General features: G+C 46.2%; 1 protein-coding gene across 11 annotated transcripts in view; it reads left to right on the top strand.

Annotated features, from left to right (window-relative positions):
* Positions 1-6,904, top strand: part of RAP1GAP2 (RAP1 GTPase activating protein 2) — a 150,731-nt gene extending 143,827 nt beyond the window's left edge. For all 11 annotated transcript variants that reach the window (XR_012499573.1, XM_045518965.2, XM_045518966.2 and 8 more), the window contains 3 exons: positions 1,393-1,469; positions 1,828-1,866; positions 2,665-6,904. Coding sequence is in view for 10 of the 11 variants with exons in the window: in XM_045518965.2 (XP_045374921.1) it covers positions 1,393-1,469; positions 1,828-1,836 (86 nt within the window). In the remaining variant the exon portion in view is untranslated. The remainder of the gene's footprint in view (positions 1-1,392; positions 1,470-1,827; positions 1,867-2,664) is intronic.
* Positions 6,905-16,324: the final 9,420 nt, after the last annotated feature.

Genomic DNA, 16,324 nt, shown 5'->3' on the forward strand with positions numbered 1-16,324 from the left:
TGGTGTTAAATGAATATCAAAATAAATAAGGAGTTTGAGAGTATGACTTGCTGAAGTTCCCCCAGGGCAGAAGGGGACGTGCAACAGGTCTGTGACTCCTGCTGAGTTCTTATTACCACCCCTCTCACCACCCCCCGCGCCCCGCCCCCATGGAGTATGTAAACCTGAGGGGCCACATCTCATCCCCAGCCCCTCAGGGGTTCTGCTGGGTACCCTCAGGGACACGGTGGGCTTCTGGAGATCTGGAAACTCCTCAGTTTTAGGCTGTTCAGCTGCATCTGGGTTGAGACAGGGCTGAGGAGAGGGAGGCGGCCTGGAGGGCCTGGTCTCCCATTATTTCAGGTGCCCTGGTCATTGGTCATTTCACACCTGGGCTTCCTGGGGCCCTGAGGGGGGACTGGAAGGTCACACCAAGAGGTATTCATAGCACTGAGTGGAACCCTGTGATTTAAGTTCCAAGAGTAAGTCAGCAGCCTCCAGGTGGAGTACACTGAGCTGTAGACCCCCAGGCCAGAAAGCCAAGTGGCCCCCCTGCCAGTGGAGAGCCGGTAAATATTTAACACCTAGCTCTCATCACACACACATACACACACACACGTATGTACGTGTTTACTGATATAAAGGATCTGAAGCACACAACTTACAAATAATGACAAAATATCTAATATTCTTTACTTATAAATCCCACAGAGCCCATTGGTTCTCACAAAAGGCTTTTCTTGAAATTTGTCTGACCTCTTATCTATATATAGGCAGTGGAAGGTTCCAGATGATGAACACGTGTAGTTCCAACATGAATGGGGATTGGTATTATTTTGTCAGTGATGTGAGCAGCTTCTTTGCTGAATCAGATAGTAGTTTTCAAATACTGCAAAGGGATTTTCTCAGTTTTATGTGCTCTTCGCAGTGCAGTGACTAGAGACACAACACATATGTGACGTGGGGTTGGGAAGAACTACCAGTCAGATAAAATAAAGGATGTAAGTCACCTTAGGAGTATAGGTAATAGTGAGATGTCGTAAATAACTAGGAAGCGATGACTCTGAGAATTTATTACCTTTGATGAATATAATTTATTCAATTGTAAGCTTATCTATTTTTTTAAATGACTGTGTATAACAGATTTCTAAAAATTTAAGAGTTGGCTCTCGGGAATCAGGGCAGGTCAGCCAGAGTGCCTAGTGGAGGGGAGACCACCTTCTCCTGGCTTCCCTATCCAGGGCCCCCCCTCCGCAGCCCCTGCGACATCTGCAGCCCTACCCTCATCTCAAGCCAGAGTGCCTAGTGGAGAGGAGACCACCTTCTGGCCTCCCTATCCAGGGCCCCTCCTCCGCAGCCCCTGCGACATCTGCAGCCCTACCCTCATCTCAAGGGCATTCTTCTTTTTCCTAGATGTCAAAAGCAGAAACTCCCCGAGGTCAAACCTGAAATTCCGCTTTGATAAGCTCAGCCATGCCAGCTCCAGTGCGGTAAGGGTCACACCTCCCACATTCCACCCTCTTCCTCCTCCCTGGGGTTGGAGGAAGAGGGCGCCCCACACCTCACACGGAGGAGGCCTGGGGTTGGGGTGGGTGGAAGGGAAGGCAGGCTCTGGTCAGGTCTGGGGGCGATGCTGTGGGTCACCAGCCAACCTTTGCCACAGCTCCTATGTTAGAGCCCTACCCTTGGACACACGCAGATGTGAGTTGGGGAGTGTTGGCTCCTGGGCCCTCATGTCCCTTCCTGGGCTCTCTGGAGAGTTGAGCCCTGAATATGCGGAAGCTGCAGTCGGTGGGGATTATGTTGTCTTGTTATTTAAAACACTCACATGGATTTTTCTTGAAACAGGGTCACTAATGTGAAAGAGGAGTCCTTCGCCTGTCTGAGGTAGGTTGAGTGTTTGTCCTGCTGTGGCCACGAAGGAAGGTGTGTCACTAAGATCAGGGTACTTGGTGGCCTGATACCCTGAGAATGGCCAGAGAGATCCTGACCCTCGGGGAGTGCCAGTCACCTCTTCCCTGGAGCCTCTATGACGGGGCGCGGGTCTGGATGGGGAAGAAGGCAGATGGCCTCAGCTGCGGATGGGAAGGGGTGACTGATAGACTGCGCCAGACTCACCAAGTCGGTCTCCCTTCCCCTGGGAGCTTGTTCCAGCAGGCAGAGGGCAGTAGCCCAGGGCCCCACTTTCTCAGTTGGCTCTCTTTCCTCCGTTTTGGCAGCCTCTCCTGCCCTGTGTCTTTGGCCAGGTTTCTGGGCTGAGACGTCCTCCCTGCATATCCAGAGATGCCCTGGTTCCCTAAATGTTGTGCAGGACCAGCCCAGGGAGGCCCCTGCTCCCAGCCTCAGCTGGGGCCATGTGAGGTTTTCAGCAGAGCAGGGCCTGGGTCCAACTCTCCACCACCAAGGGGGTATGAGGCACATTTGGAATCAAGGGGAGAGGCACAACTGAGCCCGTTATGTAAACCTGGTCTATGAAAATGGGCATGTTGACACTTACTGCAACTCCCGTCAGGTCCTTCGGATGCCTTGTTCACCAAAGTAATGTTTGTAGAGAGTCGGCACCATTGTATCTGGCAGCCTCCTGTCTTAAGCATGTTCAGTGGGCTGTGGCCATGGGCACATGTATCTCACTCCTTCCTTTACCCACTGTGCGGCCATCATCTCCCTTCTCCTTATCTTTTCCAGGGAAGCCCCGATTCTGTCTCAGAGAAGGCTCCTATTCCAGCAGTTTGGGGGTGCCATCCACTACTCTGACCATCACGGTCCTGCTTCTCCACTGGCCACCTGCCCACCAGATCAGCTGTCTGTCCTAGTGTCCCACCTGGCTACCGGTAGCCTTGCCCATCCCTGCCAGCACCTCCCCATTCTGGACAAGGCCTCATTCCTCCAGGCTCCCCCTGCTCCTGACCACCCTATGTGATGCGTGTCTGGGTCATTTGTCATCTTGTTTTATCTGCAGGGGAATGATTTGGGCACGGTGGTTTGGGGGGGATCTGGGCACCAGGGACTCAGTCAGGGACCGGAAAGGCAGGGAGGTGAGGTGGGCATCAGAGGCCGACAGCAGGACATGGCGCCCGGGGAGGGGCAGCACAGAGCCCTGGACACAGCAGACAGGAGGCTGTAGCCGCAGTGAATGTATCTAGTGGAGGTGGAGGGAGGAGCACTTTTCCAGGACCCCAGGTTTATAGCCATCCTCGTGGGCATCCTGATAGAGATCGGTTCTGCCATTCCCATGTGTCTGGAGCTCCCAAATATCTGTTTGCTTCTGTGCTGGGAGCGTCTTACCCATCTGCTGACATCAGGCTCAGGCTACTCCTATCCCTGCTGCCCATGTGTCTTGAGCTGCCCGGCCGGTTGAAGCTGAGACCCGGCTGGGCATATGTGAGAGCGGGCGCCACGCTCTTCCTGGGCAGCCTCATTTCCCGCAGGCTCTGGATGGGGCGGCTGCAGGAGAAGCCGTCCGTCTCTGAGCAGATGCTTTTCCCACGAAGGCATGGGCCACCAGGAGTGGGAAGGGATCCAGGAAGAGTGAGCAGCAGAGCACCAGGGGCCTGAGCTGAGGACAACCTCAGGGCTGAGGGCTGGGCTGGGCTCCAGGTCTCTGCTGGTTGTGGAGGTTTGTGGGAGGCATAGTTCATTCAGCCCCCAGCTCAGGTGGGAGCCCGAGACACCAGGCAGGGGACGACGGGTCAGGTTGGTCAGGCTACGTGTGCTGTCGAATGTAGGTGAGGGGAAGGGTCGTGTCCTTCTGCAGTTTCCGTGCCTGGCCCAGTGCTGCCCGGGGGCTCTTTCCAGCTACCAAGCCCTGTGGTCATATCAGGCCTCCCCCCAATCTTCCTCTTCCCCTTTCCAGCCACAGGTCTGTAGGCAGTTGTCACATTGAAGGGATTCCTGCAGCCTGGCCCCAGCTGGGTACAGTTCAGACACCTCCTGTCACCTGCACCCTCAGCCAGAGCCCACCCTTGCTGGGCAGAGCTGGCTCGCTCTCTGAGAAGTGGCCCCCTCCTCCCTTCTCACCTATCTGAGTCTGCATTGCGATGGGTCATTTCTGCTGACGGGCCGTGGTGGGGTTTAAGAGGTGATGTCCTCCATGTCAGACAGAGAGCAGACCCTTGAGGTGCTACAGCTTCAAGTGCATGTGGGGCCTCAGTGACACTGGGCTCCCAGGGTGACACAGGTTGGGCTCCTGCTTTAATAAGCAGATGACAAGGATTGCCAACCAAAAGCTTTATTTGCATTGGGAGCTGGGCCCATTCCCAAGTCAAGACATACAAATGTTACACTCCATTTGACTGATGTGACAATTCCCCCGTTGCTTTTGCCATTAGAGCAAAACCTTGATCCTTTGTCCCCAACTCACATGGACTTTGTGGGATCCTATTTGCAGGCTGGGTGGACGTCTCCCCTCATACTATCTGGGAAATATGTTTACTTAAAGTACTAGTCTGGTAAGATGTATTCTAGTTAGAAGGTCAACAAATGTCTGTTCAGCTTTTATTAAAATTCCCCATAGCAGCACCCACTGCTGGAGTGAGGCTGGCGGATTCTGGGAGCGTTCTGTAGGCTGGGCTTCTGAAGGAGCTTGAAAGGTCAAACTGCATTTCTTTAAAATCCATTCCAGGTTCTGGCTCACTTCTCTGGGTAGCTGGTATCCACGGCTGCCTGGTGGTTGTGCCGTGCTGTGTTTGTTGTGGTCTGGGAGTCCTCTGGGGTTTTCAGGTCGTCCCCACTCTGTCCTACTTGGGAACCTTGCACCCAGCTTCCCCTACTGCTCCTCCTGCAGCCCCACTTCCTGGGAGGCCTTTGTCCCCCTGCGTCTGAGCCAGTGGTCAGGATGGCTGGGTGTGTCCAGAGAAACTGAGAGGCATAGGTGTGCCCCCCAAGAAATAGACCTGAGATTTGCTAATGGGGTACTCTGGACAGGATCTGAAATGTCTCTGGGTCCTGCCTTGCTACCTTTAGAAGGTTCATCCTGTGGCTTCCAGAGTGTACGTGACTGGCCCCCCTGAGGTCCCAGGGCTGAGGGGGAGAGCAAGGACAGGCCAGTTTCCCCTCGCCCCCCAGACCATGGGCCTGGCACCTCGGGTTCCTGGAGGCTGCTTCCTCCACACCCCTCTTGTATCTGCTCTGTCCCCAAAAGTCTTTCCTTTAATTGCTGCCCCCAGTCTTGGGGCTCCAAGGTTGCTCAAGCCTCATTGGTCCTTGAGACTAGACTCATCCTGATGGTGCTCTTGCCGGGATGTGAGACGTTCCCCAGGATAAGAGTTGCCTGGATACGTCTCCGGCTCTGGGAACAGCCTGCCTCACAGAAGAAACTCTTCTTTTCAGGCTCTGTATGGCACCCCTATGCCTCTGCTCAGTCGATGCTGAAAAACAGATGCAGAAAGAGCTTGAGCTGGAAGGTCTTAGAGTTTCTGTCTATGTTCCTGAATGGGAAGTGGCGTTTTGGGGAAAAAATATTCTGTGGTTCAGCCTTGTTAGCCTCATCTCCATGTCCAAGACTTCCAGGCCCCTTTTTAACATCTAAGCCAATCACGTCATCTTCCAGATGAGAAACTTCAGCCCCAGTGAAGGGAAAACAACTTGCTGGGGTCACACAGCCAGCTAGTGGCAAGGCTGGGATGAGAATCCACAACCCAGGCCCTTTCTTTGGCACCAACAACGGGGTTGGGGGAACAAATGACTGCACTTCCCGGGACCCTGAGTTCTGGAGAAGCCAGTTTGCTGGTGCCTCGGCACTGGCTGGGAGGTGTTGGCCAGGGTGCTGGTGAGCCTCAGTCTCTGTTCTTTTCATCAGGAGGGATCCTCTCTGGGATTTTTCAGTGAGGGCCCTGGGGTTTTGGATGCAGCTCAGGCAAAGAAAACAAGGTGGGACAGAGATCCCAGGGGACTGTTCCTTGGTGATGTCAGTTCTTCTGTCTGTAATGGGGGTGGAGGCCAGGGCAAAGGTGCAGTTACCCAGACTTTGGTTTTCCCTTCTTAAGTTAAGAAGAAAAGTGGTCAAAGAAAACTCAGACTCCCTGATCTTTAAACAAAGGTGGCTAATAAAAATGCAGGCTCAAGGGATGACAGCCCGTTTCACTTTCTTACCCTGACTGTTTAAGGTGCCAACTTAAACACTACCTTCATTCAATTCTGAGTCAACAGAGACGGGTCTGTTGTTGGGGAATGGTCAGGGTTCAAGTAGATCTTCTGGCTACCGGTGGCTGGCAAGGGCCCCACGGCTCCTCCCCCAGCCCCAGCTACCCCGCTGTCTGAGGCAGGGCAGGTCAGCAGTTTGCCAAGGCTGTGCTTGCAGCCTGGTGGGCCCAGCTGGGGCATCCTGCCTGGCTCTTACAGCTGTTTTGCCATCAGTTCCTTGCTGCTCCCTCCAGTCTCATGTCTCCCTCCTTTCAGCTGGGCCACGTGCCCCTGTAGGACCCACACTAACGCCAAGGACATGAGCCCTGCCTAGTGAGAGGCTGTTGGGGCAGAGGTGCTGTCCTGTGCCTTACCAGCCTAGGGAGAGGGTGTTTGGCTGGAAGACTGGAATTTAAATGCCGTCCTTTCTGATTTTGTGTCATCTCTGCTCATCCGCATGGGTGGCAGCTCTCCCCTGCCCAGGGCGTGGCCCTTCCACACTCCAGGCCAGGGAGGGCTGCCGTGTGAGTGTGAAGAGAGTCCCTTGTGTGAAAGAACCAGAGAAGTGTGGCTTGGAAACGATGATCTGTGTGATGATGACTTTGTCTTTCCCCTTCCCAGGGAGGTGATTCATGGACCCTGGACCGCCTCTGTAATGTAAATAGTGTACATTTAATTTATTGCTATGGTAGCACATTGTATTTGTTAATGTATAAAACAAATTCTAAAAGGTCGACAAATGTATATTTTGTTGCTTCAATGTGTCTTTGCAGAGATTGACAATAAATAAGATATTTTGTGTCCATCAGTGTTCAGACTTCTCTGGCTTGGTGGGAGCCATGAAACACGGTGACGGAACTCAGAATACAACAGAGCTGGGGCCATCGGTCAGTGATGCCTTCCCCCACCCTGTGCAGCTGGGGACCTGAGAGGCACATTCTCACGGTCGCCATATGAACTTGCACCAGTTTTGGTTGGTTACAGTTTCCCCCTTTTTGTGGATAGGCCCATATTAACACAGGCGGGTGGTTAAAGCCTCCTTTCTCTTGGTTCTCTCTGCCTCTCTGTCTGATACAAATCCTCCATCGGTTTGTTGTGCTTGGCAGGCACTCACATGCTGCTGTTTTGTCGCAAAGTCCTCTGTCTTGAGAGATGGGGCTCAGGCTGGAATCATCTCTCCTCCTTCCTCTGCTCCTGCTCCAAGAAGTCTACATGCAGCCTTTGGTTAGTGGAATAAGAACTTCAAGCCCCGCTACCTCCTTGGTGTCCACTCAACTCTCAGGATGTTCCCTTGTCCTCACAGCCCCAGCAGGTGGCAACGTCTGCTGCTCTGGGCCGTATTCTAGCACTCTTCCTTTTCACTCTGCATCTACCTTCTCCTTTCTCCAGACCCTAACAGTGACAGGTGATCTTGGCAATGTTAAGACGATCAACATACCTTGACTCACTGGAAGATGTGTCTGGAGGACCCTCAATCTTGTAGAAACAGAGACAGAGAAGCCAAATGCTCTCCCTCTTGCACAGAGCCAGGACCTCTCTTCTGTTCCCTGGGGAATGAGGCAGGATGTTGGTTTTATTGCTAGTTCTGATGAAATTGTGCCTCTCTGCAAGCCTGGTGGAGCTCCGTGGCTGGCTCCAGTGGTTCGAATGGTTCTCAGAATTTGAAACACAGATTTGGAGGCTCACAGCTACAGCCCATTCACATCTCTGTCCTCAAATATTTAATGGTGCCCTGTGCTCCCACGGCAGACACTGTTTTGGGGAACCAGAGTCAAGTTCCAGCGAGGAACTCTGAGATGAAGTTATGACATCTAAGTGCAATGATCCTGGGAGTGGGACTTCCAGTCCCCATTTCTTTAGGCAGAGATAATATCTGCTGGAAGCATCAGGGTCTGGGAAAACCTTGTAGAAGGTCATCCCCACTTCAGACCAGCTCCCTCCACACTCAGGACAGAAAACTGCTCCCATCTGGGAAAGGCTTCTTCTCTAGGATTTTAGCTTTGGGGTGCATAAAAATCACCTGGAGGGTGTAAAAATGCAGGCTTAGGCACCATTCCAGAGGTTAGAATTCAATTGGACTGAGTAAGTCCCAGGAATCTGCATTTTTAAATAATCACATGAGGGATATGATGCAGTCTGTCACTTTGGGAACCACTGATCCAGTCTGCAGTCTCTGTATAAGTCCCTCTCCTATTACAATAGTCTCAGGCCCAGTGAGAAAGGGATAGGGAACCATGAGGGTGTGTTGGGGTTGAGAGATGCCAGTCCCCCACCTAAGGGGACTGACATTATCATTATCACAAATGTGGGAGAAATGTATGTTCCAGCAAGACACAAGCTCTTACAGGAAAATGAAAGGAAACCACTAGAGAGAACAGACTAGAGAAATATAAATAAAACATGAAGCTTGTAAGGAATAGTTTAAGATGAAAATGGATTATGGCTGCGTGAATGACCAAGGCATTCTGGGAGAATCACTGGGAGAAAAAATGAGGTCACGCATGAAGCAAAGGGAAAGAATTTGGTGAAAAGAAAAACGACACTGAGAATTGAAAATTAAGTTAAAATAAAAAATTAAAACACAGCTAGAGCCTCTTTCTCCAAACCAAAACAAATTATCAGATGAAAGATGTGATGTGAGGCTTTAGAAACCCACTGACAACCTAGGAACAAAACAGCTGCTGGAAAGAGTTGAAGATAGCACCCCTGGGTAACATGTTCCCTGTCACTAATGATTATGTTAGAGGCAAAGTAATCTAGTAACTATGGTAGGTAAATGAAAAGATGTGGTTGATGAATTGACTCCATCAAGTGGAATAATAACACGAAACAGCCCATACAAAAGAGCGAGTATAAGTAAGTTGCAATACCACTTCCACAAGAAAACATACAAACGGATGATTAGATGGACATAAGTGAGACTCTGTTGTGGAAAAAATGCAGGCGCTCTATGAGAAAGATTGGAGAAAACTTATTGGAAGGGATGAATTTTACTTTCATCACCTGTAACAGTACACTAAAACAATTTTTTAAAATATAAGGCTAACAATTTGTTATAACCTTACTCTAAAATATCAATTGGCAAGTTTTACAAGAACTTATAACTAAAGAGGGTATCTGAGGGAAAGGCCAGGGAAAAGGGCAAGGTCCAGCTGAAGTCCAGCTACGCCACTTATTGTAATAGTGAATGTAATGGAAGGGATTTTAACTTCTTTAATGATAAAATTTTTCTACTAAGGAAGAGAACTTCCAGAAATGAGAAAGGATAAAATTCCAGCAGATACAAACAACTGTACACGACTGCAACAACTCAGCAATGATAGCATTACTACCTAAGATTTTAAATCAGGGACCACTTAATGCTCGCTCACATTGACTAGGATGACTTTGTCACAGAGCTTGAAGCCGGTTCAAACTAGTTTAAGCTGATGAAAAAGGAGGCATTTATTAAAAAGAGACAGGGATCTATACATAAAATAGATAAATAACAAGGACCTACCATATAGCACAGGGAACTATATTCCATATCTTAACCTATAATGGAAAATAGTCTGAAAAAAATAATTGAATCACTTTGCTGTACACCTGATATTGTGAATAAACTGTGTGTCAGTTAAAAAAAACAAAATGAGGGGAAAAAAAGAGAAAGGTGTCTCCTAGAATCAAAGGACAAGGATGCATCTGGGCCACCAGAAAGACAGCAAAGTCATTTCGTTAGGTTTCTTGCCTCTCACCAGTGTTCTCTGCATTTCTCTGTGTTTCTCTGCATATCTTTTCTTCCTGTTGGGCTGTCAGTCTCTTCCTTTCGCTTATGTGATGGCTTTTTGTTTCTTTTATTCTCTCCCTGAAGACCAGATGGTCTCAGCACCCTTTTCCCCTTCACCGCCTAAACTGGGAACTGAATCTGGGTCCTTGAAATGTTCCCTTTGCCAGCTGGCACAATGTTAAGCCTTGCCAGCAGAGGGTGCAAGAGAGGCACTTCAAGAGGAAAGGCGTTTTGTTTCTGGTTCTCCTGAGCGGGTTTGACGAGCTGGGAAGCCTCACTGGGCGAACCCTTGGAGCGCAGGCTCATGCGTGGCTCCAGGTCCAGCTCCGGCCGCGCGGGCAGCTTTTCCTGTACCCGAGTTTTCTGTAGTGCTCACGGCTCCCCCAGAGTCCCCGGTCTGCAGTGCACGAGGGCCAGCAGCACCCTGTGGCCAGTGGCTTCTCCCAGCAGTAACCTCTTCTTGCACCTGCTGGTTCCTCACCTCGGAAGTTTCTCAGGTGAAAAATGAAACTGGCCCCCTCTACGTGGAGGGCAAGGAGAGACGGAAGAAAGAGGCAGACCGCAGACCGCTCCAGGCTGGTAGGTGCGGGTTTAATAATCCAGGGGATTTACTCTCGAGGTTTATCTTGGGCGGCTGCGGACGAGTAGATCTCTACATCCGCCTGCCAGAACCTTAAAAGTTTATATAGAGTCCTTAACTGGTTCAGACATGTATATCCAGATGGTCTCAGCTAGCATTACTATTTCAAGGCTGTCTATTCAAGGCAGCTTCCAGCGCGGGGAAGGCGGGCGGAGCGGAGCGCACGTGCCAAGGACAGGGGAGGAGCCTCGGGTCTCCCAGGTCCAGCTCTCGGGTCAGCCGCTGGTCGCCTCCTCTCCATGGCCTCCTTCAACACCAGCCTCTCTCCTCCCCCAGTGCGCGGCGGTTTATAGCATTGTGCCTCCAGTGAGACACCTCCCTGAGAACAGACAGTGGGTTTCCAGCAAGTTCTGCTGGCGTGGAACCACGATGGCCTTTTTTCTTTTCCCATCGAGTGACCCAGAGCCAACAGGGTCTGGGTCTTAGTCCCAGAAGGAGCCTCTTCGTCAGGCATTACATCTCAGCCCGACGGGTGGTGGCTGCTTTTTATTTCTGCTCTTTCTGTATTCTTCAGCATTCTCTTCACTCCCCAGCAGCCAATCCCTCATTTCTCCAATCCCCTGTTAAAGTTAATAATTCTTTTTCATTAAACCTGCTGTATTCAGGCTCCTGTGTGGTTTCTCTCTCCTGATTGGACCCACCCAGACTGACAGACCAGCTTTCTCATCTTCTCTGGTTGGAAAAAAACCTTCCCATAGCACACAAATCCACACTGCTCTCCTTTAAGAGTCGGTCCAGGGCCAGAATTTAGTTCCAATCAGAGCCCCATGCGGGAGACTCTGATTGGCCTAAGAAGGTCAGGTGATAACCTCCCCATCCAATCACTTATAGCCAGGGGACTGGGGTCTGTGGCCACCACAGATAACCTTGAGGGTGGGTCACTGGGAGGTGGGCAGGTTCCCAGCAGGTATCTACCACAGAACCCAGTTTATTAAAGACAGATGTGTGTAGGAAACCTAAGACACGCTGATAACCTAAAAATACCTGGCCATTTAATGAATGTGGAAAAATTAATAATGATGCTGGAATAATGTTAATATTGCAGTTTCTTACTGACCTTTTTCCTACTGACCTAAAAAAACAGCTTTATTAAGGTTTAACTGACAAAAATCGTATATATTTAAGGTATACAACTTGATGTTTTAATATAGGTATATATTGTGAAATGATCATCACAGTCAAGCTAATTAACGTATTTGTAATCTCACATAATTCCCATTTCCTCTCCTTCTCCTTTGCCCTTTCCTCTTCCTCCTCCTCCTTGGCGAGAATACTTAAGATCCACTCTTAGCAAACTTCAAATAGACTATTAACCATATTACTATACTGTACATTAGATCTTCAGAAATCATTCATCCTGCATAACTGATACTTTGTGCCCTTTGACAAATACCACCTCACTGATTAACCCTCTCCTCATCCTCTGGCAACCACCATTCTATCTCTGCTTGTATGAGTTTGACTATTTTATTTTATTGAAGTATAGTTGATTTACAATATTTTATTGTTTTCAAGTATACAACTTAGTGATTTGATATTTTTATAGATTATATTCCATATGAAGTTTTTTATAAAATACTGGCTACGTTCCCTGTGCTGTGCAATATATCCTTGTAGCTCATTTTACACATAGTAGTTTGCATCTCTTAATCCCCTACCCCTGTCTTGGCCCTCCCCCTTCCCTCTCCCCACTGGTAACCACCAGTTTGTTCTTTATTTCTGTGAGTCTGTTTCTGTTTTGTTATGTTCATTCATTTTAATTTTTAGATTCCATATGTAAGTGAAAACATATAGTACTTGTCTTTTTCTTATTTCACTAAGCAGAATACCCTCCAGGTCCATCTATGTTGTAGCAAGTGACAAAATTTCATTCTTAATTAGGTTTTGTTTTTATTTTTAGAGGAGGTACTGGGGATTGAACTGAGGACCTCATGCATGCTAAGCATGCAAAAATTTCATTCTTTATATGGCTGAGTAATATCTATTTTGTATATATTGAATGTATATTATATCTTTGTTATCCATTCATCTGTTGATGGACACTTAAGTTGCTTCCATGTCTTGGTTACAGATTATGCTGCTGTGAACATTGGGGTACATGTATCTTTTTGAATTAGTGTATTTGTTGTCTTTGGATATGTCTACCCAGGAGTGGAGTTGTTGGGTCATATGTTAGTTCTATTTTTAGTTTTCTGAGGAACCGCCATACTATTTTCCATAGTGGCTTCACCAATATATGTTCCCACCAACAATGTACTAGGGTTCCCTTTCCTCCACATCCTCACCAACACTTGTTATTTGTGGTCTTTTTGATGATAGCTGTTCTGGCAGGTGTGAGATAATCCCATGGTGGTTTTGATTTGCATTTCTCTGATAACTAGTGATCTTGAATATTTTTTCACGTGCCTGTTGGCCATCTGTATGTCTTCTTTGGAAAAATGTCTATTCAGGTCTTCTGCTCATTTTTCAATTAGATTTTTTTTATATTGAATTGTATGAATTGTGTATATATTTTGGATATTAACCCCTTATTGGTCTTATCATTTGCAAATATTTTCTCCCATTCAATAGGTTGCCTTTTCATTTTGTTGATGGTTTCCTTTGCTGTGAAAAAGCTTTTAAGTTTAATTAGGTCTCATTTGCTTCTTTTTGCTTTTGTTTCCTTTGCCTTAGGAGACAGATCCAAAAAATATTGCTATGATTTATGTCAGTGAGTTTTCTGCCTATGTTTTCTTCTAGGACTTTTATGGTTTCCGGTCTTACATTTAGGTCTTTAATCCATTTTGAGTTTGTTTTTGTATGTAGTGTGAGGAAATGTTCTAATTTCATTCTTTTACGTGAGTTTGACTATTTTAGATTCCACATATAAGTGGCATCATGCCGTATTTGTCTTTTTGTGTCTGGCTTATTTCCCTTAGCATAATGTCTTCCAGGTCATCCATGTTGTTGCAAATGGCAGGACTTCCTTCTTTTCAAAAACACTTTAATAATATTGCATTGTATATATACCACATTCTCTTTATCCATTCACCTGCTGATGGACACAGGTTGATTCCATATCTGGGTTACTGTGAATAATGCTGTAGTAAACATGGGAGTACAGATGTTGCTTCGAGATTCTGATTTCAGTTCCTCTGGAGATATACCCAGAAGTGGGATTGTGAGATCATGTAGCAGCTTTATTTTTTATTTTTTGAGGAAGCTTCATGTTTTCCATGGTGGCTGTATCAATTTAAATTCCCAGCAATTGTGCATGAATTTGGACCCGTATTTGCCACCATATAAAAAATCAATTCAAAATGGATTAGATTTAAATATAAGACCTGCAAGTTTAAAACTAATAAAAGGAAACACAGGGAAAAGGCAACAATTGTTTTGGCTAGGACACTAAAAGCACAGGCAACAAAAGCCAAAATAAGCAAGTGGGACTGCATCAAAGTAAAAAGCTGCACGACAAAGGAAAACAATCAGCACACCACACTGGGAACCAATGGAATGGATTCGCAAGCCACTTATCTGATATGGTATAATGTCCAAAATGTATAAGGAACTCGTACAACTCAATAGCAAAAAGCCAAATAACCCAGTTAAGAAATGGGCAAAGGACCTGAATAGACATTTCCCAGTCCAATAGTTACAAATGGCCTATAGGTAGAAGAAAAAGTGCTCAACACGACCAGTCATCAGGGAAATGCAAATCAAAACCACAGTGACCTGGCATCTCATACCTGTTAGCATGGCTGTTATCATAAAGCAAAAGATAACCAGTGTTGGCAAGGATGTGGAAAAAAGGGAACCCTCCTGACTTTTAATAACATGACTTTGCCCCATTATTTAAACGGTTGTGTAGTATTCCATTTTATGGATATATGGTTATTTAACCAGTGTTTTGCAACTACAAGCAGTGCTACAAAGAATATTTTTCTACCTATGTCTTTAGTTATACAGGTAAACATATTTACAAGATCAATGCCAGAAGCGTATTATTGTGACAAGGAGAATGTGCATTTTGAATTTTGATAGGTTTTGCCAAGCTGCCCTTCATACAGGCTATGTTAATTTACCTCTCTACAGGAATGTATGAAACCACCTTATTTCCCTCACTGTCAATAAAGTTTTACATTTTTGCCTATCTGATAGGTGAACTATAACGTTACATTATAGTTTTAATTTACATTTTCCAAAACTCATGAGTGAAACTGAACACTCCCCATGTTTAAAAAGTATTTGCATTTCTTTTTCTGTGAATTGTTAATGCCCTTTGCCATTTTCTTTCTTTCTTTTAATTGAAGTATAGTCAATTTACAGTGTTGTGTTAATTTCTGGTGTAGAGCATAGTGATTCTTATGTGCATATACATATTCCTTTTCATATTCTTTTTCATTATAGGTCATTACAACAGATTGAATATAGTTCCCTGTGCTATACAATTGGACCTTGTTTATCTATTTTATGTATAGTAATTAGTGTCTGCAAATCCAGAACTCTCAATTTATCCCTCCCCACTCCCTTTCCTACCTGGTAACCCTTTGCCATTTTCTGTTGGGTTGTTAGTCTTCTCCATACTGGTTTGCCTTTTAAATATTAAGGAAATTAGTCCTTTGTCATTCATGTTGGACATATTCCTTCAGTTTGTTATTGTTTTCGTTTGGCTGCTTTTATGCTGTTTTATGCTGTGCAAAGTTAAGAAAAAAATTTAATTCAGTCAAATTTATCAGTTGTATCAGCTAGGAATATATTCAGCTATAGGAAATAAAAAGCCAGCTAACAATGGCTTGAGCAGATGGAAGAATATTTGTTTCATGTAACATACGGGGCAAAATTTGGGCTTCAGTAGAAAACTACATTGTCTAAAAGACACGTTTCTGGCTTGTCTGATTCAGATTCTATGGGACTTACTTTACAACTTTGTAAGTTTTAGATTAACTGATAGCATCTATAGACATGCAAATGAGTTATGACAGTAGAGGGACAGCTCTCCCCCACTGTCCCCCACCCCAGTGGAAAAATCAGTTTGCCTCTGTTTGTACATTTATTTCAATTTACCTGATCGAAAAATGTATCTGTTCTTTAGACTCTTTGGCTGTTTCCTCATTGATGTGTTAAATAATCTTTAACACATGTTCAGTTTTATACTATATGAGAGCCATGATTTTACCTTACTTTGAAAATTATTGAACAAATATGAAGTCTGAAGGTAGGCAGTTCATGGGCTCAGTGATGCCATCAGGAAACTGGGCTTTCACCATTTTTCTGCCTCACTATCCTCAGTGTGCAGTCTTCATACTCCGTTGGTCACCACATGATTGCTATATGGCTGCTGCAGCTCTGGTGCGTGCATCTCCATTCCAGATTGGAAAGGGCAAGAATAAAAAGGTTGTGCTTATGTTATAGAAGAAAAGTTTTCTCAGAAATCACTGTTTCTGCTTATATCTCATTGATTAGATTTGTGTCCTATAGCTACTCCTCATTACAAGGGAATCTAGAAAGAATAATATGATTTCTGGATACTCTTCACTCCCTTTCACCACTGAAATCAGGGCTGATTAATAAGAAAGAAAAGGAGAATGGATATTACTGGGGTAACTAGCAGCACCTGCCAAATCAATCTTTTCTTGATGGTTTCATGATTTAGTGGCTAATCTACAAAAACCTTCCTTAATCTAAGATTACAAATTTTTCTTCTCTTCCATGTGTTCTTAAACATTTATACTTTTATTTTTTAAAGGAAATCACATCTTTGTTTCATCTGGATATAAAGGGGAAAGTGAGGTCGAGATTCACTTCTTTAGATGGCTAGCCAGTTTTCTGAGCACTAT

Source organism: Camelus bactrianus, chromosome 16 (genome assembly GCF_048773025.1).
Source record: "Camelus bactrianus isolate YW-2024 breed Bactrian camel chromosome 16, ASM4877302v1, whole genome shotgun sequence".
Taxonomy (NCBI): Eukaryota; Metazoa; Chordata; class Mammalia; order Artiodactyla; family Camelidae; genus Camelus; species Camelus bactrianus.